The sequence below is a fragment of the Vipera berus genome (genome assembly GCF_964194415.1).
Source record: "Vipera berus genome assembly, chromosome: 1".
Taxonomy (NCBI): domain Eukaryota; kingdom Metazoa; phylum Chordata; class Lepidosauria; order Squamata; family Viperidae; genus Vipera; species Vipera berus.
Genome location: NC_138202.1, coordinates 25,322,918 through 25,348,841, shown reverse-complemented (window position 1 = coordinate 25,348,841; position 25,924 = coordinate 25,322,918). Strand labels below are relative to the sequence as shown.

At 40.5% G+C, this 25,924-nt stretch overlaps 1 protein-coding gene across 2 annotated transcripts in view; it reads right to left on the bottom strand.

Moving 5' to 3' along the window:
- Positions 1–15,606: 15,606 nt before the first annotated feature.
- Positions 15,607–25,924, bottom strand: part of SAMD4A (sterile alpha motif domain containing 4A) — a 150,514-nt gene continuing 140,196 nt past the window's right edge. For both annotated transcript variants that reach the window (XM_081329332.1, XM_081329333.1), the window contains one exon: positions 15,607–15,911. In XM_081329332.1, the coding sequence (XP_081185458.1) occupies positions 15,883–15,911 (29 nt within the window). In that variant the 3' untranslated portion in view covers positions 15,607–15,882. The remainder of the gene's footprint in view (positions 15,912–25,924) is intronic.

Here is a 25,924-nt window from a genome sequence, read left to right as displayed (position 1 = left end):
ACTACACAACAATAACCTTTCATTGATTTTAGGTAAACATTTCCCCAGATTTCTCTTTATCTCAGTTTTGCAACTCAAGTAAAGGTTTTAACATTAACTTCTCAAATCTGGTCACACCAGGGAAAGGAAATAACACTGAAATAACTTAGGAAACGTCCCTTTTTAAAGTAGCTTTTGACTTTGGAAGTATAATTGTATACAAGAAGAGAGGCTGTCATTCTGATCTCCCTCCCAATAAAATCTTAACATTTGAACCAACAATTGGAATAATTGCAATCTGCTTCTAACAAAAGGACATAAAATTCAAGCCTCTGAGCAAAGAGATATTTCAGTGGCTTTAAAGGTAGCTGATTGTGTTGAGTGAAAATATGCATTTCCTTTCCAGGGCTGAATCTCAAAGAGATTACTGAAGCTGAAACAGAGGCTGGGTTTTCCTACTGTGTAGCATCTAAAAAAAATGTAGTTGATAAACGGATGGCTTATCAGGGTGCAAGTATCTTGTTACTGAGGTTTTCAAAACATGGTTTGTGATTTAGCTTGTTGTACAAACCCAGCCAGTTCAGTTTTATCAGTCATAGTCACAACTGACAGTTTCTGAAATTAGCGGTCTCCAAAATCAGGGTGATGGGTACACAAAGTCAGTGACAATTACAATGCAATTACAAAGTCAAGGATGCCACACATTTAATCTTATTCTTCAGATCTGTTTGTGGGGAAATGTGAGGGTTCCAGCCCAGTGATATAATAAACTATATTATATAATATGTATAATACATGTTGTCCTTACTTAATGACTGGTCAATTAGTGTCCATTTGAAATTAGGACAGACCCCCCCCAATCTACTTGCAACCTGGTTTTATACTTTGGATAGGTACACACATACCCATAGTCACATGACTGAATTTGGGGTACTTGACAATTGGTTCAACTTTACAGCCAGTTTCACCATTCTCTGGTTGTGTGACCGTGATTTACGATGGCCAAAAATGCCCATAGGAATACATTGATTTGCTTAATGAGGGCATAAAATTGGGTCCAGTCATGTGGATGTCTTGACTTACAATCATCTTGACTTACGGTGTAAATTTCAGGCTCCCTTACAGTTGTAAGTTGAGAACTACGTGTAAACAATTGATTTTTGTTTAATGTAGAGATCACCTAAAATTGCTAACTTTGCAGCTATCATATATCCTTGACCGAAGATCAATACTATCCATTTTTCTGGAATGGTCATCCTCTTCCATTGAGTGCACTGCTTTGGGAGGGGCGGGGATGGAATGTTGAGGGAGGAAGGGAACACCCACCTAGCCAGCCAAATCAGCTGACTTAACCCTGGTGATCAATAGGGTGACACACGTCACAGCCAGATTGCCCTTACATTGCTTTGTTTACAATTCTGGTCAGTGACCCAGAAAACAGAATATTCAAATATGAACTTTGCTGACAGAAAGTCTTTCATCTTTCTCTTTATTTGATTCTCTGCCATCTGGGGATTCACCCTCAGCAGAATCTGCATTGCCTGGTTTCAGAAGGGTTCCCTTCCCCCCCCCCCCCCGCCCCCTGAGCTGCCATGGATCCATGCAAGCCCAGCCTATTTTTCCATCTTCTCCTTTTTATGGACCACTTCACCCTTAAAGATTCTGCATTTGCTTAGACACTTTTCATGCTATTTTGATTAGTCTGAAGGCAAGGCATTAATTAGCAATAGCATTCAAACTTGTATCCCACTTCACAGTGCTTTACAGCCCTCTCTAAGCGGTTTACCCAGCCAGCATATTGTCCCCAACAATCTGGCTCTTCATTTTACCTATCTCAGAAGGATGGAAGGCTGAGTCAACCTTGAGCTGATGATACTTGAACTGGCAGTCAGCAGTCCTCAGAATTAGCCTGCAACACTGCATTCTAACCACCACACCACCACAGCTCTTCATTTAACCAGGGTTCTTGGCATGTATTTGTTTTTCAAGCAACATAGTGGAAAATTATGATGGCAACTCTAAAGACTGCTTATGAATGGTTCCCTTTACTGTCCTGGCAAGACACCTTGCTGGGAAAACACTCAGAGCCACCCAGTGATGAGATTCAGCTGGTTTGCACCATTTTGGCAGAACTGGTAGCTAATTTTTTGTTGTCCAAGTCCAGAACGGACTTCCGGAAGTGGCATTCACACAGAGAGCCGGTTGTTCACATATTTGAATCCCACCACTGGGGCCACTCCTTCTTTTTCCTTCTGGAAGCACCATCCAAATGCACAGCAATGCTCAGCCAGGCTACTTGACTGGACTGCCCTCTGCTGGCTGAATATTGACACCACCTGCACACCTAAATATAGCCAAAACACCTTCCCCAGGAAGTAAGCAAATAAAGGCGGGCCCCCTCCCAAACAAAGGAGTTAAAGAGGAGCAGATATTTCAGCTATCGGCCATTTCATTTCAGATGCTTCCCAGAAAAGGGAAATTTTAAAAGGCCCAGATCTGGCATCACGAGGACATAGATTCATTGCTACCTTCTAATAAGATAATCTTTATTGTCATTTTTTACTGTGGGCACAACAGCACACATCAAAAATGAAATTTAGTTGCCCGCTCTCAAAGTGAAACACATACATGACACACACCTAAAACATACTACATACAACATATGTATAGACCCACACCCCTACATATACATAACAATAAAATATTAAATGTTGTCCATCTTGAATATATAACGGAAGGAGGAAGCCTGAGAGTTCACAAGGTTAATGCTGTATGGAATGAAACTATGGCTGAATCTGGATGTTCTGCTACAGATACCACAAAGCCTCCTCGCAGAAGGTAACAAGGAAAACAGGTTGTGAAGAGGATGAGTAGTGTCCCAGATAATCTTACGGACCCTGTTCAAACAACGCTTCTTTCAAATGGGTTGGATGTTCTCAAAGGTGCATATTTACCCAGTCACTTCTGAAAAAAGATGCACTACAGCATTCTCTGACCTCAGGGCAAATTCATCCAAACTAGGGTTTTAAGCAGAAACTCAGAGGAAGGGGTTAATCCCTTAATTTTTCACACAGGTCCTTTCAGTTATGTTATAACAGTCACGTGAAAAAGATCAGGTCTATACAGGAAGGTCCAATTAAACTGGTACAGTACTCAGGCCTATGCACAGAAACCTTCTCAACTAGTTAGCATCTTCTAAGATTTAAATACAGGTAGTCCTCAACTTGCGACCACAACTGATCCCCAAATTTCTGTTGTTAAGCAAGGTAGTTCTTGTGAGTTATCAAAATGACAATAAAGGTTATCTTATTTTAAGAAAAGTTGCTATGACTTTGCTCGCGACAGTTAAGTGAATCACTACAGTTGTTAGGTTAATAACATAGTTGTTAAATGAATCCTTCTTCCCCATTGACTTTGCTTGTCAGAAGGTCCGAAAAGGTGATCACATGGCCCTGAGATACGGCAACTGCCATAAATATGAGCTGCTTGCCAAGAGTCCGAATTCTGATCATATGATCATGGGGATAATGCAAAGGTCATAAGTGTGAAAAATAGTAAGTCACTTGTAACTTCGAATGTTTACTAAATGAAAGGTTGTAAGTCAACAACTACCTGTAACGGTAAAAAGGAATTCAAGGAGGGTTTGATATAGTCTGCTTGTAGCTACACAGAGATTCTAGGCCAGGGTTAGGCAGCCTTGGCTCTTTTATGACTCGTGGACTTCAACTCCCAGAATTCCTGAGCCAGCAGGAACTTGAGAGTTGAAGTCCACAGTCATAAAAGGGCCAAGGTTGCCTACCCCTGTTCTAGGCCAATCCTTCTTTTAATGCTGGCCCCACCCCCCACCGCCAAGGTTCCCTCACTTTTTCCCATACATCACGGTGCACATTACTGTCTCTTTTCCTTTAAATGTATCTTTTTTCTGTACATCAAACAATCCCTTCTCAATCTTAAGTCAGGCCTCCTTGGGCTCTTCCAAAATTTTCTACAGAGTTGTTATTCTGAATGCGATGGGTAGATTATGAGGCAGATACTGAATACTGTAATAAATTTAGCTTTTTTAATTAATTAAATGCAACTTCCTTTTTTAAAAAAATGATTTTTATGAAAAAAAAATTAAACAAGTAGATTAAAAATTAACACGAACTAATAAGTAGGGGAAATAAATAAATAAATAAGCAAGCAGGCAAGCAAAAATCATAAGGAAATAAATGAAATCTGAGTCCAAAGGGGGAATGGGTGTGGAGAAAGCATCTCAAAAGGGAGCTTTCCTAGTTCTCTAGTCTCGAAAGTAAAGGCAAGGAAGGGGGCGGTGGGGGGGGGGAAAGTGCTTTGAGACTTGCAAATTCTGTTACTGCAATTTTACATAAAGGTAGCATTAGAATTCATGGATATAGTTTCCTGTCTGGTCTGTCTAGAAAGGCTGACAACAGTCATCAAGGCCAATTGATATGGGAGGTCCTTAAATGTAGTAAATAAACATCCTGTTCCTCATTAATTATTTTTTCTGAAGTGCCTTTGGTGGTTCTATCTAAAGAGGAAGTTTCCAAGAGATGATTAAACCCTCTAACCAGATGTGAAAACACCAGCTCAGTTTTCAAATAACAAGGGAACTTAACTACAATTGTTGATTTTTATTTTATATGATTAAATCATCATCATCTAAACCTGGAACAGCTCAGTTAAAATGAAAGGATTATAGCTTAGTATGTTGTTTATATGCTCTGTGCAACTTCATTTTCTAATGCAGCATCTGCAGAAGCACTGGCACGCTAAGATCTTTAATACTAGAATGGTCTAAAATGAAGAAGAGTTGCACAGGGGAAAATTCTGCAGAATAGAGATATGGTATAATCCCAAGGAGCAGGTGTAATTAATATTTGTTATCATGCTACAATCAAAGAGAAGCACCTTTCAAGCATACCTGCCCAGATACAATATTTATATTTGCTAGGCCCTTTGGAAAGATACTGGAGCAAGTCAGAAGAGCAAGAAAGATTTTAATAAAGATATTGCTGAATTCAGTGGGAGTTTAGTTATGTGTCCTGTTGTGCTATGATTGGAGACCTGGTTGAGTTTAGTAAGGAACAAAGACACAGAAGAAATGCCCAGTTAAGGAGGAAATGCTGTCATGTTTGGCTTTATAAGGCAGATTATGTAAACCACCATCCAAATGAACAAATAAAGCTGCTACCAATCATAAAATTAAAGATGGCCTAAATTTTTCATTATGCTCAGCCTTCATACCCAACTGGTTATGTTATTTAACAAAGCTTGTCTTTGCATTTTGCTCATCATGTAGCAAGCATATTTGAAACTTATGCAAAGAATCGAGGTGTCAAAGTCGTTACACATAGAAGATTCATACACTGACAAAATTAAAACAGGATAGGTAAAATTTTCATTATACCTATCCTCATGTGCAACATATATTTTCCTATTATTAACTTAGTGTTTTCTAGTAATTCCTCCAAAATATCATAAGCTGTATATCACTTCAAGAATGGTTGGGTGGTGCTGTGTAGATAATAGTGTAGTTAATAGTGATGAAATAGCTTGAACTAATCATGGTTCACTAATTTTGCTTACCTCTGGGGTGAAATTTTGAAGACAGAATAGATTCTTAATTCCCATCTTTTTCTTCGTGTGCAATCCAGTAGAAACTGTGGTCCTTGCCCATAATGACTGAGTTCTCTCAGTCTGTACAGCAGCTTCCTCTAAACCCAGAGGTGTCGTGTTGTTATTGATGTAGTTGTTTTGCACATTGAAGACCCACCACAGCTGGAGTGGTATCTGTTCTATAAGGCTGGCATATCTAAGTGCTAACTTGTTGAAACAACTCCTTGGATGTGAGAATGCTTACAGATTTTATGCATCTTGTCTAGGTATACAGTATAACATAACAAATTTGCAAGGCCTTCTTCTGTATGTTATGTTTTTTAATTTTTGTATGTTATGTTTTTAATTTTCCCTGTAAACCGCCCTGAGTCCTACGGGAATAGGGCGGTATATAAATTTAATAAAATAAATAAATAAATTCTCATAGTATGTTGGGGAAAAGACAACTTCTAACAGAAACATCTCAGTATTAGCAGTTTTTCAGGGAAATCCACATAAATTGGCTAGGAAAGCCTTTGCATAAGTTATGCCCTTTCTTAGATCTGGAGTCCCTGCGCTCAGTCACTCAAGCCATGGTCATCTCATGCTTGGACTACTGCAGTGCGTTCTACATGGAGCTATCCTTGAGGAGTATTTAGAAGAGATGCCAAATGGGATGCAGCATGGGAAGGTCTTGAGGCCCCTAGGGTAGCCCATGCTACGACTCTTGTTCTGTGAGCTACACTGATTGCCTGTTTATTTCCAGGTATAACTTAAGGTGTTTGTTATCACTTTTAAAGCCCTTCATGGCATGGATTCATACTATCTGAGGAACCATCTCACCCTAATGGGTTTGCCCCACCCCTCCAAACCAGTGCCGGCAGATGGACATGCTGCGGAGCCTGTCAGTCGAGGAATTTTTTTTGCCCTTTGGAACATTGTGCCCCTTGAGGTGAGATCTGCACCCCTCCTTCTGATCTTCTGTAAGGGCTGAAGACCTGGCTCTGCCAGTTGGCCTGGGGCTCCAACAGGGGTGCATCATGCTGGAGATGACTGATGGATTAAGACCAGACCCCACCTCCCCCGTGTGCATCCTGCTCCTTTCCTCTCCACCTTTCAATTATTATTATTATTATTATTATTATTATTATTATTATTATTATTAATAATAATAATAATAATAATAATAATATAAAGTTGGAAGGGACCTTGGAGGTCATCTAGTCCAACCTCAGGCAGGAAACTCAGTAATTATTACTATTATGATTATTTATTGCTTCAATGTTTAATTGGCTTTTAATGTTTGTAAGCCAACCAGAGTTGCACCTTGGAGAGATGGGCGGCAAACAAGCAAAAAGCTGTGTAAATGGTAGGCTGGATTTTGATTTTGATAAGATTAAATCAGGGAGGGTCTTCATCTTATGTATTATGTTTACAGAATTTGTTGGCAGATTTACTAAGCCTCTTTTACCATGACATTGGTACTTTATAAAGGTGATCTCTGTATCTATGCTTTTAGCGGCACAGTAGGAGTACCTGCTATATAACTGGAAAAGTGCAGTTGTTTGCTTAACTAAATATATTCAGAACCATGCTGTAAAGAACATACATAGAAAGGAAGAGCAACTTGACATGAAAATGATTGTGCCTCTCCAATATTTTAATTTGTTCAATTAATTATTAAGGCAGTTCTGGCTATGGCGTTTGGAATTATTTGCTCCATTTTTCTTTCCAGATAAATGATCCATCCATATATATAAATGTGTAAATGAATCATTTATATTTATGGCTATATAAATCTGCTGAATATATAAATACATAAATAAATATGGTACCAGCATACCTAAGAGTCATTATTCTGATTCAATGAAAATATAGATTTGGAATCTGGAGTCTGAGTTTGCAAACAATGTTCACATCTGGGTTATTAAAAAAGTGCCTGTGGCCCATGTTCCCAGTATATTTCGTCTGCGCTATGTGCAGATGAGTAAATCACAGACTAAATCATCATGGACTTAATAAAAATGTAGCTACAATTGGTTCAGCTTGTACAATATTACACGCTCTAAAATAATACAAAAAACATCTTCATAAGCATCTTTTTTTCTACTCACAGTCTGGTTGGACCAAAAAAGTGAAGGACACTTGAGAAAATAAAATGCATTCTTTTTTGAAATGTGGTCTTCAACATGTCGTCAACCCGGTGAGGACCTCAAAATGCTGGAAGTTGTGACGCAACACAATAAATCATGGCTGTACAAATTTCAAAAACGGCATTGTGCTAAATCCAGATCAGACCAACCACATGTTCTCTTTTGTAAGTTGTTTAGCCTTACAAAAGATATGAACAGAGGATATATGAACTGTGCCTACTCTGAAGTACAGAACAACCCATGCCTTAAGGCAGCATTTTTTTCAAACTCAGCAACTTTTCAGATGTGTGGGCATCAACTCCCGGGATTCCCCTCAGCAAAGTCCACACATCTTAAAGTTGCTGAGATTGATAAACATGTATGAATGGAGCCACACCTTTTTGACGGAATGGGACAACTTGGAGCAGCCAACTAGCCACAGCCAACTCACTGTGGGACAATTCAACAATTCAAGTATTTAGAATAATTGCAAAATTAATTTTACTTTTTGTCATTCACATTTCATTTTGTCCCTCCTTCTGTATCCTTTCTTTAATGATTCTATTCCACCATTCTTTGATATTAGTGTAACTCTTGTCCCATGGCAAGTTGCCCCTTGCCGAATTGGCCATGCCGCGTTGCCCTAGGCCACTTTTCTAATGCTTGCGTATGCCATTAGCTACTTGGAATAAGGTCTAAAAATGCCCTCATAAACTCTGTTTTATTCAGAATGCTAGGTAATTGGTAAAGGATGTCTTGAGCATATTTTGTTTTGATGTTTATCCCATTTTTCTATTCAATTCAGTCCTGCTTTACAACATTACAGAATGCTGAATTAAAGCCATTGCTGAAATTAATTCACAGTTAATGGAAGGTTTTTCTCTCCTTTCAGAGGAAAAAGAATTCTCCTTGATCCAAACACACCAAATAAAGAGGCAACACTCCCCAATGTTACAAAATCTTGTATTAATCATCTCCCTTCACTTTCAATATAACGTTGATATGAAACATAGGCATGATTCCTAGTTACATGGAAGGAGAACGAGTAATAAATATATATTGTAGCAAGTTGAAATCACAAGGGTGTTTCACCAGTAATAACAACAAATTGAAAACTGTACATTTGCAAAGAAATTACAGCATTCCCCAAACATTAGACTTTTCCCCTGCCCCTCCTTCTTCTTCTGATTAATCAGGAAGCTGATACATGTAAACAAACATGCTATTTCCATATATGACAATTTTCTTTTAAAAATATGCATTGCTCGGCAACATTAACTAGGCAAAAATATTTCTTTGTGCACTAACTTTATGCAGGGGAAATACACGCTTCCCCCTAACCAAAATAAAACAAAATAAAACAGAAAAAAAGAGATCAAGACTAAAATGCATGCATGTACAATAGAAGGCTCTTTTTTCATTTTTGCCGATAGCAGGCATGCAACAAAATGGAAATCCAAGCTGTTTCAGTTGCTTACAGTAGGCATAAATACATAAGGGTTATATATTAATAAGGGAGGAAGTATTCTGTTTTATTTTTAAACATTTATTAACATTCCTGTTTTCTTGCAATTCCTCCCAGAGGAATACACATTCACCTTTTAAGTAAAGATTAAAGGAATACAAAAAATAAAACTCACTTTGCAAACTTTGATGACTTGTATAAAATCAACTTTAGTGTTATCATAGCTGTGTGCAAATTATACTTTCTACAAGATCTACTCTTTCTACTTCTTAGAATCAGGCACATCCAGAAAACCCTTGATGGGAGAGGCAGGAAGGGGATTGTATTCACTACATGCTACAAGAAAGGTGGACTTGCTACTGTTCTGAACATCTCTTTGCTTCTCTTCCCCATCTCATTTAGTGAAAGCAGAGGATGCAATACCCCTGAGGCCAACAGCTAATGAGACAGGATATATGCCTATAGGTCACATTCTGTGTGTTCCTAAGTGAGATGGCGAAGGGGAAACAAGAACATTCAGAGTTTCTAATTTAGCTGCTTGAAACCCAGAAGAAGAGAAACTCTAAAGAAGTTGACAGTAAGGTGGGCCTTGGATTCTAGGGCTAAATCAGAGCATAATTCTGCAGCCACAGACAAGGAAACACCTACAAAGTTGTATGTCTCCCATCAAAACAGTTCTTTCTTTGTTCAGGGAATAAGAGCAGGTCACCAAGAAACATTCTTCTGCCTGCTCCCAAGAAAAGACAAGGAAAACAGGGTTGAATTTTGATATCAAACTGGAAAAGGTTCCAGTTGCCAAAAAGGAGCAGCGAACAGCACAAAGAAAGATTTGTTTTCTTTGATATTTTTATTTCTTGGCCTCATCTTAGACAAGAGGAAAAGGCACTGCCAAAGCTCAATGTCTAGTAAAGAGGCTGCCTGATGACAGGCGGGTTGCAATCTTCTTGAGTTTGAATACTCAAGCTTGTTCAAAGTAATTTGCAAGATAAAAAGCCTTCTTCAGAAAGACAAAAGCAGCAGCTCAAGGCAAGCTCTACCCCTTTCTTACATGCATGCAATTTCACAACACATCTATCAAAGGAGGGGAGCTTCCATTGTGACAATGTTGCTTACATTACCAGTCCCCTGGTGACAGCCACCTGCAGATGCCTCTGAGTTTACCACACAAAATGAACACAGTCTTGTTATCTATGGGTGGGACATTTGTCTACTGAATCCTAACTCCTCCAATTAATCCCACTCCCTATAGCAGGGGTGTCAAACTCGCAATGTCATGTGACATGTTGCGACGTATCGTGACTTTTTTCCCATTGCTGGCAATGGGGTGGGCGTGGCTTTGCCATGACGCATCCGGCCCGCGGTCTGGCAGTTTGACACCCCTGCCCTATAGGATTCCAGCACAAACATGATGCTCTCAAATAAGCTGTTTGTTTATGGAGCTCTACGTGGAAGCCCACAAATCTCTTGCGTGAAGCTCCAAAGTCTTTCCATGCTTTAAAGAGCCATTTGATTAGATCATATTTCTTAACCGTGGCAACTTAAAGATGTTTGGACTTCAACTCCCAGAATTCCCCAACCAGCAAAGCTGGCTAAAGAAATTCAGGGAGTTGAAGTCGTCATATCTTTAAGCAGCCAAGGTTGAGAAACACTGGATTAGAGATAACATTTGGATTAGATGCTACAAAGCAGAAATACATTCCTTTTTAAGCCAAGCTACTAATCTCAGTAAAGTGTGTTTATTACCTAAACAGGCCAAAGTTGAGTCTTGATGGCCAATCTTTAAATCTCTTTAAATAACAATGAGTGACTAGACATTTTGGGTGCTGAGCTGGAAGGCCTAAAACGTTATCCTGGCTAATTCACACGGGGCATCCATAATTGGGAATTTAACAATGAGTACATGCTGATTGGGGACAAAGCAGCGCATCAAATGGCAGTTACCTCCCCTCGCCATATAATCAGGCTCTTTTTAAAATGTAATAATTAGCCACAGGACAAGTACTAAGGCCTACAGTTTATTTCTCCATTGTGAATCATAGTCAAGAACCCTTCAAAATGCTGAAGTGCTTTGGGTTGCTGTATAGAAAGTTATCACAGTGGAGATAGTAAGTGTGAAAATGCCTCAGCTACTGCATTACTGGATTTTTCCTCTTGTCAACTACTATCCCTCAAATAAATTTCAAAGCAGCATAAAAACTAGAATTCATCCCCTTACCCTCACATCCCCAATTATGTTACATAAATTTGTCTGTATTTCCCCATTCAACAAGTGTCATACATAAATCACTAGAAAGAAAAGCACCAATATAAATTTCATACATGATAACCGCATAGTAAAAGTTATCTCTGGCAGAGCAGGCAGAGGTATCCAGCTTACACACTCTTGTAATGAGAACAAGAAAAAAAAAATAGAACACACATTTTTATGTAGTGAAATAGTTTGCATTTTCTGAAACTATCATATAATTGCTTATTATAAAACAGTTGCATTGAGCAATAAATGGTAAATACAAAAACGAAAGGCACTGCCACTTTTTAAAAAAATACTAAACATTTGACTTCCATGGCCTTCAGCATGCAACTATTATTTTTTATAAATACATTTAATTTTATTTTGGATAGTACTGGAGGTTTTTTTTTTAAAATCTTCTGTGTTTTCTACCTGCACTCAATACAGGATTTAAGAGGAAGGGATGGTGGCTTCTAAAATGTATCTGAAGCCTCTGTTCATTACACAAGTTACAAAAAGCATGCTCAACTTAGCAATGTACCTACACACAGTGTTCATGGAAAATAAGTTCTCTTTTCCAAAGGGGGAAAAATAGAAGAACAAATGTATATGGTTATTAACACCAGAATTTTACATGGGTACCAGCCATAGCAAGTTATGTCACATGTGTATCCAAAATAATATATCTTAATAATCAGATAACCTCTGTTTTCTATATTCAGCAAAGGAATAAATAAACATTTCAGATTTGTTAAGTGTTTTGACTAGATTTCCCCAACATGGTGCTCTCCAGACACAGATAGACTAAAACAGGGGTGTCCAACCTTGGCAAATTTAAGACCTGTGGACTTCAATTTCCAGAATTCCACAGCCAGCATGGGTAGCTAGGGAATTCTGGAAGTTGAAATCCACAAGTCTTTTAAGTTTTCAAGATTAGGCGGCCCTGGACTAAAGCTTCCTTAATCTATAATAGCACCCTGATTTTGAGGAACAATTTATTTTTCTTACTTCTCTCCCCAAACCTGATTCCTGCATGAGTACATGGTTTACAGACTTCCAAAAAACTCAAGAGTCTACAGAACTGTTCCCTCAGTTTCTACGTCCAAACTATCTTCTATGCTACGCCACCTGCTTTCCCGACGATTATCCTACCGCAACCAATCAGTCTATTTTACGCAGCAGCCTCACCTAACCTGGTCTCTTCCAGATTTGTTGTACTACAACTCCCAGAATTCCTGACTGCTATGGCCATATACCATGCTGGTTGGGAATCTGCAATGGATCCACAGTTGGGAAAGGCTGATCTACAGCAATGAACAAATATGTGAATCCATCAATTTCAAAACAACCTCTGCCTAAAACTAGCCTAGCCAATTACGTCTTTCTCAGGTGCCTTAAAAATCACTTTCGAAAATCTTTGCCTCCAACACTGCATTCCTTCTTTACTAAACATAAAACCATGTTTCCTTTCTTTGTTAACAGGCATTCTAGTAAACATGAAACAAAGCAAAACAAAGGGTACTTTGGCACTTTTTGTTCAGAAATATCAGTTTTAATTCTTTAAAATACTGCTATCTGAAACCCATTATGATTCTCTTTACAGGCTCAATTAAAAAAATAAAATAAAAAGTAACAGTTTGAGAAGCAGTCCTTTAGCTTCTTCCCTTTTCTAACTAAAAAGAAGCAGCAGCAAATGTTTGGCACTACTTTAGGTTTGATTAGGTGAAAAAAATGTCTGCTATCAAAAATGGATTCCCTATTGGGAGGGGGGGGGGAGAAAAAACCCACAATAATTTGCACTACAGACTTACTGAAATAGGCCTGACTGCATCATATTTTGGGCATGTCCACTTTCATGCTGGCTGCAGTCTTATGTCTTTGAACTCTGGGAAATTTGCCTTTGTATTGGAGTTGAAATTACAGAACCATGGAAAGCTCAGGATTTTCACACAACTGGGAAGGGGGGAGTATTCCTATTTAGCAGTAGTTTCAAACCAATTTAAATCTGTAGCATAGGCTTCATCATGACAAATCTTCAGCGCCTTCACAAAACTACAATTCCTAATGCAAGAAGCCATGATAATGCAAACAGTTTCAAACTGGGTTATTGTTCACTATATACAGTTTGTTGTTTGGCTCTCTCTCTCTCTCTCTCTCTCTCTCTCTCTCTCACACACACACACACACACACACACACACACACACACAAACACACACACACACACACGCATGAACTAAGGATGCATCTTTGGATAAGAAGATGCACAGCTATTTTTCTTCCACAGGAGGAAGCTATTAGTACCAAAATGTAATTTTGTTATTGGGTGTGGATTGGACAGTTACCATAGAGTTGAAGCATCCCTTATTTCTGCACTGTTATGATCAGAAAAGATAAAGTGAAACACTAATTTCTAAGTGACACCTTATCACTTGGTATTATCTGGTAGGTGATGCACTGGAACATATTGCATTTTCATGTATGCACATATATCTATTTAAAAGCAGTCTCTTCCTCTCAGCACATAATGAGTATAGCAGTGGAAAAAAATGTGGGTTAAAGCAGAGACCAGCCAGTTTGGCTTTGCTGGTAGTGGGCAGGTTTAAGAGGTTAACTACTTTCCCCTAGGGGTGTCAAACTGCCAGCCTGTGGGCCAGATGCGTCACATGGAAGCCACGCCCACCCCATTGCTAGCAATGGCAAAACCGTCCCAATACGTCGCGTGACATCACGTGACATTGCGAGTTTGACATGTCTGCCGTAGGCATCTCATTTTGCCCTTTCATTTTCTCTAGGGGCAAATCAAGCCTCTAGGGTTGCTTGGGAGGAAGGAGCCTGAAAGCAATTGCAGCTGGTGCACACTGATATTCATCTCTGGGTGAGGCTGCAGTCCTAATGCTATTTTGCTAATTGTTTCTTAGTTGTTATGTAGATAATATTTTGGAATAGGGATAGACTTAGGGGTGGAACACATGTGGTAAATTTGCTTCCCTAACTTATGAATTCCAAATGCTATCAAACCAAGAAAAAAAATCTCCATGGTGTATATGCCTCTGCTTTTTCACACACACACACACACACACACACACACACACACACACACACAGAGACACAAAGTTTAGAGCAATGTTCTCTGAAGATGATACCAACTTTCATAAAACTATTCTTGAGCATCCCAATGCTCTAGTGCCAAATCTCAATGAAGCATCTTTAAAATTCTCTGTCTCTCTCATTCACACAAAATCAAAGGAACAGGAGCCTCTCTTCAACTTTTCTTCTTTCTGTTCTACAACATTTCTTTGGCATCCTGCTCTGGCCCAGCTTGGAAAGTCAAGAAAAAAGTTACAAGTGCCTAAAACTGTCTAGAAACTTGACATTATTTAAAAAGGCAAAACCTGCTATGACGCCAAAAAGAAAAGAAAATATATATACACACACACACAGGTACCATGCAAAAGATCTATTATTAATGGCAAGATGAGAAGGAACGTGGGAATCCCTGGTTCCTCCAAGATCAGAAGGCTTGGATTTGCTTCTAGTCGAACCTGCTGGTGTCCCTTCCTTCTGGGGGTGCCCTTATCCAAGCCACTGGGTGTCTCAAGAGATTTTATCTGCACCACATACATACAATCTCCTACAGGAATTGGGCAATTGGGACTGGGGCACCGGTAGTTTCCCAGAGCAGCAAGGATTTTGGCCATGCATGATGGCTCTCTAGGGCAAGTTTGGAAACTAGGCTGGCTTTACCCCATTTTTTGTCTGCAGAAGAAGGAAGGTGGAGTTTGAAGCACGTGCAACATGCTCTTTTCTACCCACCTTATGTAAACAATGCTCAGGTTTCAAAGCTAGCTTTTTTTAATGTAACTGAGGCAAAACCAGTTGGCCTTTTGAGATTCCTTTCTATTCCACTTAATGAAATCACAGCTCCCATTATGGTTTGAATGTCAGTGAAATACAGCTCATATTTACAGACAGACAATATGCGATTCCCTTCTTCTTGACCCTGCGTCAATAATACACTTAAAGGTCTCCTTCTTCATCATATAGAAGACTTGCATCTAACACCCCCCTCACCCCCAATTCCATTGGAGACCTCCTGCCTACTCCCTTGCTGTTAAGATGCCTGCCCTTTTAAGACATGCACCAGGATGCCAGCCCTTAGGTGAAGCCCCTCAACTTGCTTTGTTTTGTGTCTTTGTGTGTGTGTGTGTGTGTGTGTGTGTGTGTGTGCTATCGCTGATGACACAATTGCTGTGTTGCTTCTGACATAACCGTTAAGATATGCAGCCCTTCACAATGGAAAGAGAGATGGAGGAGAGAGAGAAGGCAGAGAGGAGAACAGAAGGAAACAGCAATGAAAGGATGCAATGTATCTCCAGGGATCCTTAGCATGACAAGGGGACTCATCATGAAATCTACCACTGGTCCAGCAGCCAAATTGTCTCACGGCCAGCGCTGTCACTGCATATTCTTCCATCTTCTAGATAGTTGAGGTTCTATCAACACCATCTGTAAGAATGTGGACACTGTTAGATAAGCCATTGCCCAAAAGAAACAGGAGATGGCTTTCCAATTCAGAAGCAAGGAGGTAATACAAATATAGTAATGCAAAGACCAACCAATCTCAATCTACCCTTTTTTGTGAAGCAAGGCATTGATATTTCCACCCCCTTTTCCCCAGGTCCTTCCTCAGATACATCTGGCAATGAGGATCATAGGTACAAATACAGCCCACTGGGAAATATCTCCTACCCATCACAAGTCTTTTTGCAATGAAGCAATGCTGGTAGAAACTGCACTGAGAGGAGATGGATAAATTGCAGTACTATCCCAATATTACTTTGGTTTCTCTTGGTAAGACGTTGAGTCAGATGGTCAGGTTAGGTATATATAAATATATTTTTCAGATTGGGGGTTGGCAGTACTGCCTCCTGAGATGCTACAGTACCCAGGATGCTGCTCAATAGTAACCACGAAAAACTAAATCTTTGTACATGGCCAAGCCCTTACAAGAATATCTAATCTCATTAGATTTCAGTATTACCACTGGAGAGCTTGCAAGAGAAGATCATCTCCAGATTTGACATTGTAACTTTAATGATGAGAAGACACATGTAACTTTATAAAAAATCAAATCATATACTGCCTCAAAAGGGCAATCATTCCTGCGGTACACTGGCATCATCTTGTAGACTGATTCCAGCAAGGAAGTGAAGTAACAATCATTCCAATAAATTGGATTGGGTGGGGACTTGAGCAAGACAAATGGAGACAAAAGTAGAATCCTTTTCTGCCCCAAACCCATTCCTGTTCCAATCTGTTCAGCATTGCAATATTATGGCATTATACATGCCATTATGGGGACAATGCTTCAGCAAATCCAACAGATGGCGATCGATGACTAGTAGCAAAAAACACCAAAGCACATTCATTCATCCATTCATTCATCCGAAGCAACGTTCCTAGCTCCTAACTCCATCAGAATCATTTTGTGGATTTGTCTTTAATAACAAGTAGTTGTTAACTTTCTGACACCAGCGTTATTTCCCTTCTCTTTCCCTTCTTTCTCTTGGTAGCTCCTCAAGAAAAGAATAAAGTACTTTTCACCAGGTCAAACTTATTACTCAGTTATTCCAGTACATTCAGCTAGAACTGATAGGGATTTTCTACAGGCAGGAGGTAATAATGTGGTTCCCTTCCTATATACTGGAGTGGATAAACAAAGGTTCAATTTATTTATTAAAGTTGTCCTTTTTTAAAAAATCACTAGTTGCACTGTGTATTTTATTAGTGACCATTTTACACTTAGACAGCTGGTAACTTTATAACTGTCTCTTTAAAGAACTTTATGGCTTTCTCCATTTCAAGATAAATGTGTTCATTCAGCAGTAGGAAATTCTTTTTTTGTGTATAAATTTTATTAGTTTTTATAGGGTTAGGAATGAGGTGGGATTGGGATTTGGGTTAGGGTTGGGATTAGGGTTGGGTTTGGGGTTAGGATTTTTTCAAATAACATTCTCAATATTTAGCTAACAGCATAATGTCTGGGTTCAGGTGTTTAACAAGAAATAATAGATAATAGTTAATTATCATAAATATTCCTTTCTCTCTAACTCACGTTTCTAGCCATTGATAGAAATTATCCCATGTTCTAAAATACACTGACGTCTTCTTTCTCTTTTATCTTTAAAGTCAATCTGTCTATTTCTGCACACTCTAAAATTTTCTTAATTAATACTTCTTCAGTTGGTAAATTTTCATTCTTTCAATGCTGGGCAAATACAATTCTTGCTGCAGTTAGTACGTGTAAAATTAAATATATACAATCTTTCTCATAATTTGCTCCTATTATTCCTAACAAAAATAATTCTGTCTTAAAGTCTACTTGTTATTTAGTCATTTTCTCCAATCATAAATGTATTTTTACCCAAAATCTTTTTGCTTTCGGGCATGTTCACCAGATATGATAGTAAGTACCTGGTCTTTGTTTGCATTTCCAACAGTGGTTTGAAGTGTTTTTAAACATTTTGCTAATCTCACTGGTGTCATATGCCATCTGTAAAACATTTTATATAAGTTTTCTTTATATGCCACTACTTTAGTTAATTTGACATCCAAAGTTCTTTGCCCATATTATCATCATTTAAATATAATAAATAAATAAATAAATAAATAAATAAATAAATAAATAAATAAATAAACTTGTTCTAGCAGTAGGAAATTCTATTTGATGGCTTTTCCCTCCCTCTCAACTGTATCCAAAGGCTGGTAAACCACAGCTGGCTTGGTTTTGATATATAAGGCATCCTTTATAATCCTCATTAACCAAAGAAACCATATTACTATGTGTCCTAGTGGTGAACCATGCGTCTATCTCTCATTGCTTTCTACTGTGTATCTTTAAAATGCATCAATAGATCTGGGCTGCAAAAATCTGGACAACTCCTAGATGACAGAGAAGTTAAAAGTTTTCTATATGTCTTCAATATTATCTAGTAATCAATAATACTCTTTTTGCAGCTTAGATCTGGTAGCCCTGCATTGGACAATTTCAAAGAAGGGGGAAAATGAAAAGGAGCCACTGTCTATTTAAACTTCACCTCCTGCCTCCCCCTCCTTCTAACTCACAAACCTGCATAATGTTCTCCATTTAGCACAGGAATGAGACAGAGGAAATACTTCTGAAGCTGCTGGTGAGACTGTGGCTTGTGAGTTACATAAGCATATATGGTGGAGAGACACAGCAGGTTTTGTTAAGGATGGAGGCAGCCTGTTCATCCTTAGTCCCACAACTATCCTTAATCATCACCCTACTCTGAGGCCAGCTATTACAATTCTCCCTTTTAATGTGGCTAGTCAAACAATCATGTTTATCGGTCTGATATTTAGGTTTCATTTCTTCTACTGTTTATCCTAATAGGGAAAAAAAATATCCTATCTTGATGTAAAAAAAGAAAATCCAAAACTCCTCAATTCTTTTATTTCTCTTTGAGATGTTATGTAAAGGACAATCCTTGCTTGATCATTTCAGAATAAAAACAATGTATAGGGAACAAAGTCTTATGAAATGTCTCAGCAAGTTGTCTTTTAAAAGCAAATGTTTTTTTTCCTTCCCTTTCTACCAAACCAACTGAAGTTCTTTTAGAAACCAGGAAAATCTTGGGACATTTGCACATATAGTGATAATGTCAGGACCCACCTCAATCCACATCTTAGGAAATAAGAACTCTTGGATGCAAGTTTAGTCCAAAAGGAAAATGTTTACTAGGATGGAATCGATTGTGGGAATACAAGACGGAATCTGACAAAAGTTACATTTCAATCCTATATAAACCATTCCCATTTCAGCCCCTCCCCTCATCCATTTGGTCAGGCTGTCGTCAGTTGCTAGGTGTCAGGGCCTTCCATGGGAAAGGGAACTCTCCTTGGTTTTATGGTTATTGCTTTCCTTTTCAGTTGTAAATGAAGATACAATCCAGACCTGTCTGTCCCCCTCCCTTCCCCAGTTAAGACATCCCCTGTTGTTTGAAAATCGCTTTAGTAACCATCCTCTCCCCCCCGCCTCGGAGAGATGGCAGAATCCTCAGAAATAGCACGTTGTTCTACCTATACAATTATGAAATGTGATATAAATGGATTCTGACATTCGGCTCTCCTTTCAGAAAAAAGATGAGTCCATCTGTGGGGAAAGAAAACATATAAATGTTAGCCTGGTTTGTTTGGATATTCTGTATGAAACCTCTTAAGCAACTTAGGTGCTTTAACATGGAGTTTGTTAACCCACTCATTTTCTGAGGAGGGGAGGTGTTTCCATGCCACTAAATATTGTATCGTTCCATGGTGTTTTCTGGAATCTAAGATTTCTTTCACTTCAAAATGTTGTTCTCCTTCCACCATGATGGGTGGTGGTGGTGGTGGGATTTTTTCTCGTAGTGGTGATTGTTGTTCTCTCTTTAATAGACTGCAGTGGAAGGTTGGGTGTATTCGTCTAAGATTTTTGGGTAGTTCTAATTCAACTGTTACTGGGTTTATGATTCTTTTAATTGGAAAGGGTCCAATATATTTTGGTCCTAGTTTTTTACAGGGTTGGAGTGATTTCAGGTATTTTGTGGATAAATATACCATCTCTCCTACCCTAAATGGTGTGGGATCGGTTCTTTTTTTGTCTGCCTGTGTCTTGTATGCTTTTCTGGTATCTTCCAACGCTTTCCTAACGATTGGCCATGTATTTTGTAATTGAGCAATCCATTCCTTCAGATCAGGGATAACCGGTTCTTTTGGGGTTAGTTCTGGTATTGGGTTGAAACTCTGGCCTGTAGCTACTTAAAAAGGAGTGTAACCTGTGCTTGAGTGGACTGCATTATTATATGCTACTTCTGCAAAAGGCAGTAGGTCCGTCCAGTCGGACTGCTGAAAATTAATATAGCATCTCAGATATTGTTCAAGTATATTATTAAGTCTTTCAGAAGCTCCGTCTGTCTGAGGATGGTGACTAGATGACAGTCCTTGGGTGGTTCCTAAGAGGGATAAAAATTCTTTCCAAAATGCCGACGTAAATTGCACCCCTCTGTCAGATATGATGTGTTGTGGTACCCCGTGCAATCTGTAAATATGCTGTACAAAAAGTTTTGCTAATGCTTTTGCAGTCGGGATTTTTTGGCAAGGTATGAAATGTACTTGCTTAGAGAACAGATCTGTGACAGTCCAGACTACGGTGTTTCCATTACTTTCTGGCAGTTCTACGATAAAATCCATGGCTATTTCTTTCCATGGGGCTGAGGGGTTTGCCACCGGTTGTAACAGACCTGGCGGTTTCCCTTGCAGTCTTTTGGCCATCGCGCAAATTTGACAGCTACCCACATAGCTTTCTATGTCCTTTTTCATAGATGGCCACCAAAATTGCCTTTTAGTTAAGTGTAAGGTTTTTACAAAGCCAAAGTGTCCTGCTGATTTTGTATCATGGCACAGTTGCATGAAATTGATTCTCTGTGTGGCAGGTATATATAGCTTCTCCCCCACCCATGGCAGTCCATCTTTAATTGTGCACACATGTTTATTTTTCTGGAACCATTCATCACTTTCCAAAGATTTCCTGAATTCTATTCCAGTTTGGCTATCTACCTTCGGCTTCATTTTTTCTTGTGCCCTGGTGGTGACTGGTGCTGCCAGTTGTTGTTCCGGTACAAGTGGTTTAAAGTCAGTAACTCTTGTGCTGTTATATTGGGGCATGCGGGATAATGCATCTGCCAGGAAGTTCTTTCCCCCCGGTAAGTGTTTGAGAGTGAAATTGAATCGGTGAAAATGTTGGGACCAGCGGGCTTGCTTAGGAGTGAGCTTCCTGGGCGTTTTTAGTGCTTCCAAATTTTTGTGGTCTGTCCAGACCTGGAAAGGTATTTTATTTCCTTCTAAAAATTGGCGCCATGTTAGTAATGCCCACCTCAACGAGAATGCCTCTTTTTCTCATATTGGCCAGCGTTGTTCTGTTTCTGTGAGTTTTCTGGATGTGTATGCGCATGGTTGCAATGTCCCCCCATCATTTTCTTGTAATAGTACGGCTCCTACCGCTACATCACTCGCATCTGCCTGTATTACAAAAGGTTTGTCGGGATCTGGGTGTTTTAGGACAGGTTCAGCAGAAAAAAAGTCTCTTTAGCCTCTCAAATGCTGCTTGACATTCCATTGACCATTTCAGAGGCTGGCTGGGTTTCACGGGTGACCCCCCCCCCTTCGTTTTCAACAAATTTGTGAGGGGCATGGCTATTTGGCCAAATGCGGGGATGAATTGGCGGTAGAAGTTTGCAAACCCCAGGAAACTTTGCAATTGCTTCCGTGTGCGGGGGGGTGTGCCCACTCTAGTACTGCCCTGACCTTCTCAGGGTCCATTTCGATGCCCTCTGGAGATATGCGATATCCCAGGTAGTCGATTTTTTCCTGATGGAATTCACACTTCGATAATTTAGCATATAAGTGGGCAGCTCTCAACTTCTTCAGGACTGCTCTGACTAGTTTGATATGTTCCTCTTTGGTTTCTGTGAAGATAAGGATGTCATCGAGGTAAACCAGGACCCCCTTATATAGGTGCTCTCTCAGCACGTCATTAATTAATTGCATAAAGACTGCGGGGGCCCCTTGCAGTCCGAATGGCAATACTTTGAATTGATAGCACCCCATTGAGCAGTTGAATGCAGTCTTCCATTCGTCTCCTTCCTTAATCCTAATACGGTAGTATGCTTCCCTCAGGTCTAGTTTGGTAAAAATCTTTCCTTTCGATAAGTGGGATAACATATCCTTCATTAGGGGAAGGGGGTACAGATTACATTCACTAATTGTGTTCAAATTTCTATAGTCCACAACCAAACGAAAGGACCCATCCTTCTTCTCCCTGAACAGAACCGGGGCGGCCACTTTGGGTTTGGCAGGCTCAATAAATCCTCTTTCTAAGTTTTTCTTTATGAATCTCTCCATTTCTGCCATTTCCCTTGGGCTCATGGCATACATCCTGGGTTTTGGGAGTTTTGCCCCAGGTTTGAATTCTATGGTGCAGTCTGTGGGGCGGTGGGGGGGAAGCTCATCTGCTCTTTCCTCACTGAAAACCTCAGCCAGGTCCCTGTATTCCTCCGGTATCTCTGGTAATCCCTTCTCTTTCCCCACTGCTGCTGTCTCCTCCATCTGGGTTGGGGGGGTGCTTTTGGAGTCTAAGTTCTTCTGCCCCCCCTTTGGGAAATTGAGTTCTGCTGTCCTCCAGTTTATCCCGGGGTTCCATTTCTTCAGCCATTCCAGTCCTAGGATCATTGGGCATTCCATGCCTGGGGCCACTATAAACGTTATGTCCTCCTCATGGGGCCCCAGTGATAGGTGGATTGGTAAAGTGGCTAGGGTGGCTGGTCCTCCCCCTGCTATTGTCCCATCTAATTGACTAAAAGAGATTGGTTGTTTTAGCCTCCTCACTGGGATGCTCAATCTCTCCACCAGCATTGGGCTGATAAGGCAGCGGATGCACCCAGAGTCTATCAGAGCTTTTATTTTGGCTGCTTCAGGCATAGGGGAAGCTAATATAGTCACTGTCTTAAGTATGGGTGGAAGGGGTCCACTTACCAATGGTTCTCCCTCTGAGCTGTCTTCCGAGTTGTCCACCGTCCCTGCGGTGCAGGCCGGAGTCCAGTCCCAGTTCCTGGCAGGAATTGTGGACTCTACAGCCTCTGTCCCCTTCATGGAAGATTCTTTTGTGTTGCCTTGGGGCTTCCCCGGCTTCTTGGAGGATGATGCCTCTGGTTTTCGTGGGGGGGCTTTTGAACGACATTCTGCAGCACGGTGGCCCTCTCTCCCGCAGTTGAAGCAACTTGTTGATTTTTTGGCTGTGGCTGGTGGTTTTTCCCCCTCGCGTGTTTGCTCGGGTGGCAGGCGGCCCCATGGTTTTCCTCTGCGGTGTCTCTTCAGTAGGTCTATTTCCACTTCCTCCGCCAGGATGTACCAGCCATCGAGGTGGGGTGGGTCTCCTCGAGGCAGGCAAGCATCATACAGGTCGTAGTTCAGACCGTCTTTGAAGTGGCTAAGGAGGATGTCTTCTGGCCAGTTCAGCTTGCTGGCAATGGCTCGGAATTCTTGGGTATAATCAGCCACTGCTCGCCTGCCCTGCCTCACCGTTTTGATTCTCTCCCGGGCCTTACGGTCAGCCAAAGGATCCTCAAACCGTCGCCTCAAAGATGACATGAATCGGTTGAAGTCGTTGAGTTCTGGGGCGTTGGAGTCATGCAAGTTCACCACCCAGTCTGCAGCCGTCCCGTCCAGGGCAGATTGCACAATTCGGATGCGTGTTTTGTCACTGGGGATGTCCCGTCCGTACTCTTCCATGTAGCTGAGTACTTGGGTTAGGAAAAATCCCAGTCGTGATGGCTCCCCCTTGAATTTGACTTCCAGGGGCGGGAGTCTTTGGCTGGAGCGTTGTCTGCGCCGTGGCCGGTATCGCTCCTCATCCTGGTCCCCATCTGTGGTTCTGGGGGGGTGGGTACTGCTGAGGCAGCAATTCCTGTTCCATTGGATGGCCCCGGGGTTTCAGGTGTTGGATCCCCTCCGTTACCTTTCCAGTTGCGTCCCCAGGCGCTGCCTCGGTTGCGATTTTCAGCTCTCTCCTCCCTCAGTGAACTCAGGGTTGCTTTCATCAGATCAATGGCCTTTTCCAGGATCCGCTCCTCCTCGCTGGCGTGCAGGGAACTCTCCATCTCTTGCCTCCATTCCGGTTGGTGGTTACTACGCCTCAGGGTCGTTTCTCCCGAAGCCTTTTCCCACTCACTTTTCCTTCCAACGCCCATCGACCACCGGGGTTTTCGGTCGTACTGCTCCACCGCTTCTTCCCCGGGGGAATATGCTGCTTCAGCTTCCCATTGTCTCTGGGATTCCATTTGGGGGGAAGACTCCCCCTCCATGGGGCTTCCCTCCTCTCTTGCTTCGTCGCCAGACATTGTATTTGTTGCAAAGTCCCCCGGTAAGGTTTTCCCTTCCAGGTTGACTCTTAAAGCAGATTCCGTCTACTGTCAGGACCCACCTCAATCCACATCTTAGGAAATAAGAACTCTTGGATGCAAGTTTAGTCCAAAAGGAAAATGTTTACTAGGATGGAATCGATTGTGGGAATACAAGACGGAATCTGACAAAAGTTACATTTCAATACTATATAAACCATTCCCATTTCAGCCCCTCCCCTCATCCATTTGGTCAGGCTGTCGTCAGTTGCTAGGTGTCAGGGCCTTCCATGGGAAAGGGAACTCTCCTTGGTTTTATGGTTATTGCTTTCCTTTTCAGTTGTAAATGAAGATACAATCCAGACCTGTCTGTCCCCCTCCCTTCCCCAGTTAAGACATCCCCTGTTGTTTGAAAATCGCTTTAGTAACCATCCTCTCCCCCCCCCCTTCGGAGAGATGGCAGAATCCTCAGAAATAGCACGTTGTTCTACCTATACAATTATGAAATGTGATATAAATGGATTCTGACAGATAAAACACATTTGCCCTGGTATATTATTTTTTATTTATATCCCAGTTTTATTATTTTTACAAATAAGTTAAGGCAGCAAACATATCAAACACACCCTCCTCCTAGAATTTTCTCCACAACAACAATCCTATGAGGTGAGTTGGCCTGAGAGACAGTGACTTTGTATCATGAATATAAAAACCATCAGCTTCATCTCCTTTCCGTTATACACTAAAATTCTGATTTATCTTCTAGTGGTCTTCTGTTTGGACTTCTTCTGCTTTTATTGATTTTAGTAACTGTTGCTTCTAATGAATGTTTCAGGATTGTTTGCAGGATATGGTGCAAACGTGAAGATGGTGGCCATGATGGTTTGATAAAAGCTCTGCCTGCTTTTATTTACGTGTGAAACATTAAAAAAAAGCAGAGTTTTGAATGCACTGTTAACTTTTGTTTAACTTTTTTTGACCACACCCTGTGGAAACCCTTGAGTGTTTTTAATGTTTGTTTTAACTCTATGTGATGTTACGTTTCTTATAAGTGATGCATTAAGCTCAATGAGTAGATGGGTTGGAAAATAAAAATAATAACCATGATAAATATTAGGATTGTGCATGTCACTTGAAGAGATAAAGCATCCCTCTGGAACAAATCTTGAAGGTTTGATCTGGATGCTTCCAGACCCACCTAGGACATAGATAATGGGCAGGTGATAGATGAGGAATCAGACAAAATATGATCTATTGGAAAAGAAAGTGGCAACACATTCTAATATTTTTCCATAAAAAACAGACATTCCCACCAGGACAAAGTCAACATTATACTGGTAGGTGAACCCCCAGGTTGGAAGCAACCTGATGAGCTATTGGGGAAAATCGAAGAACAATTACAAATAGCACTAATGCTTCTAATGTGGTTGGATTAAAGCTGAATTAATGTTCAGCTGCTGATGTGCCTAACAGAAAATGAAAGTCTAAAACTGCAAAGATTACCACTTCAATGGCAAAAATAAGAGAGTTTGCATATATGCAGCTTTCAAATATTAAATCCCT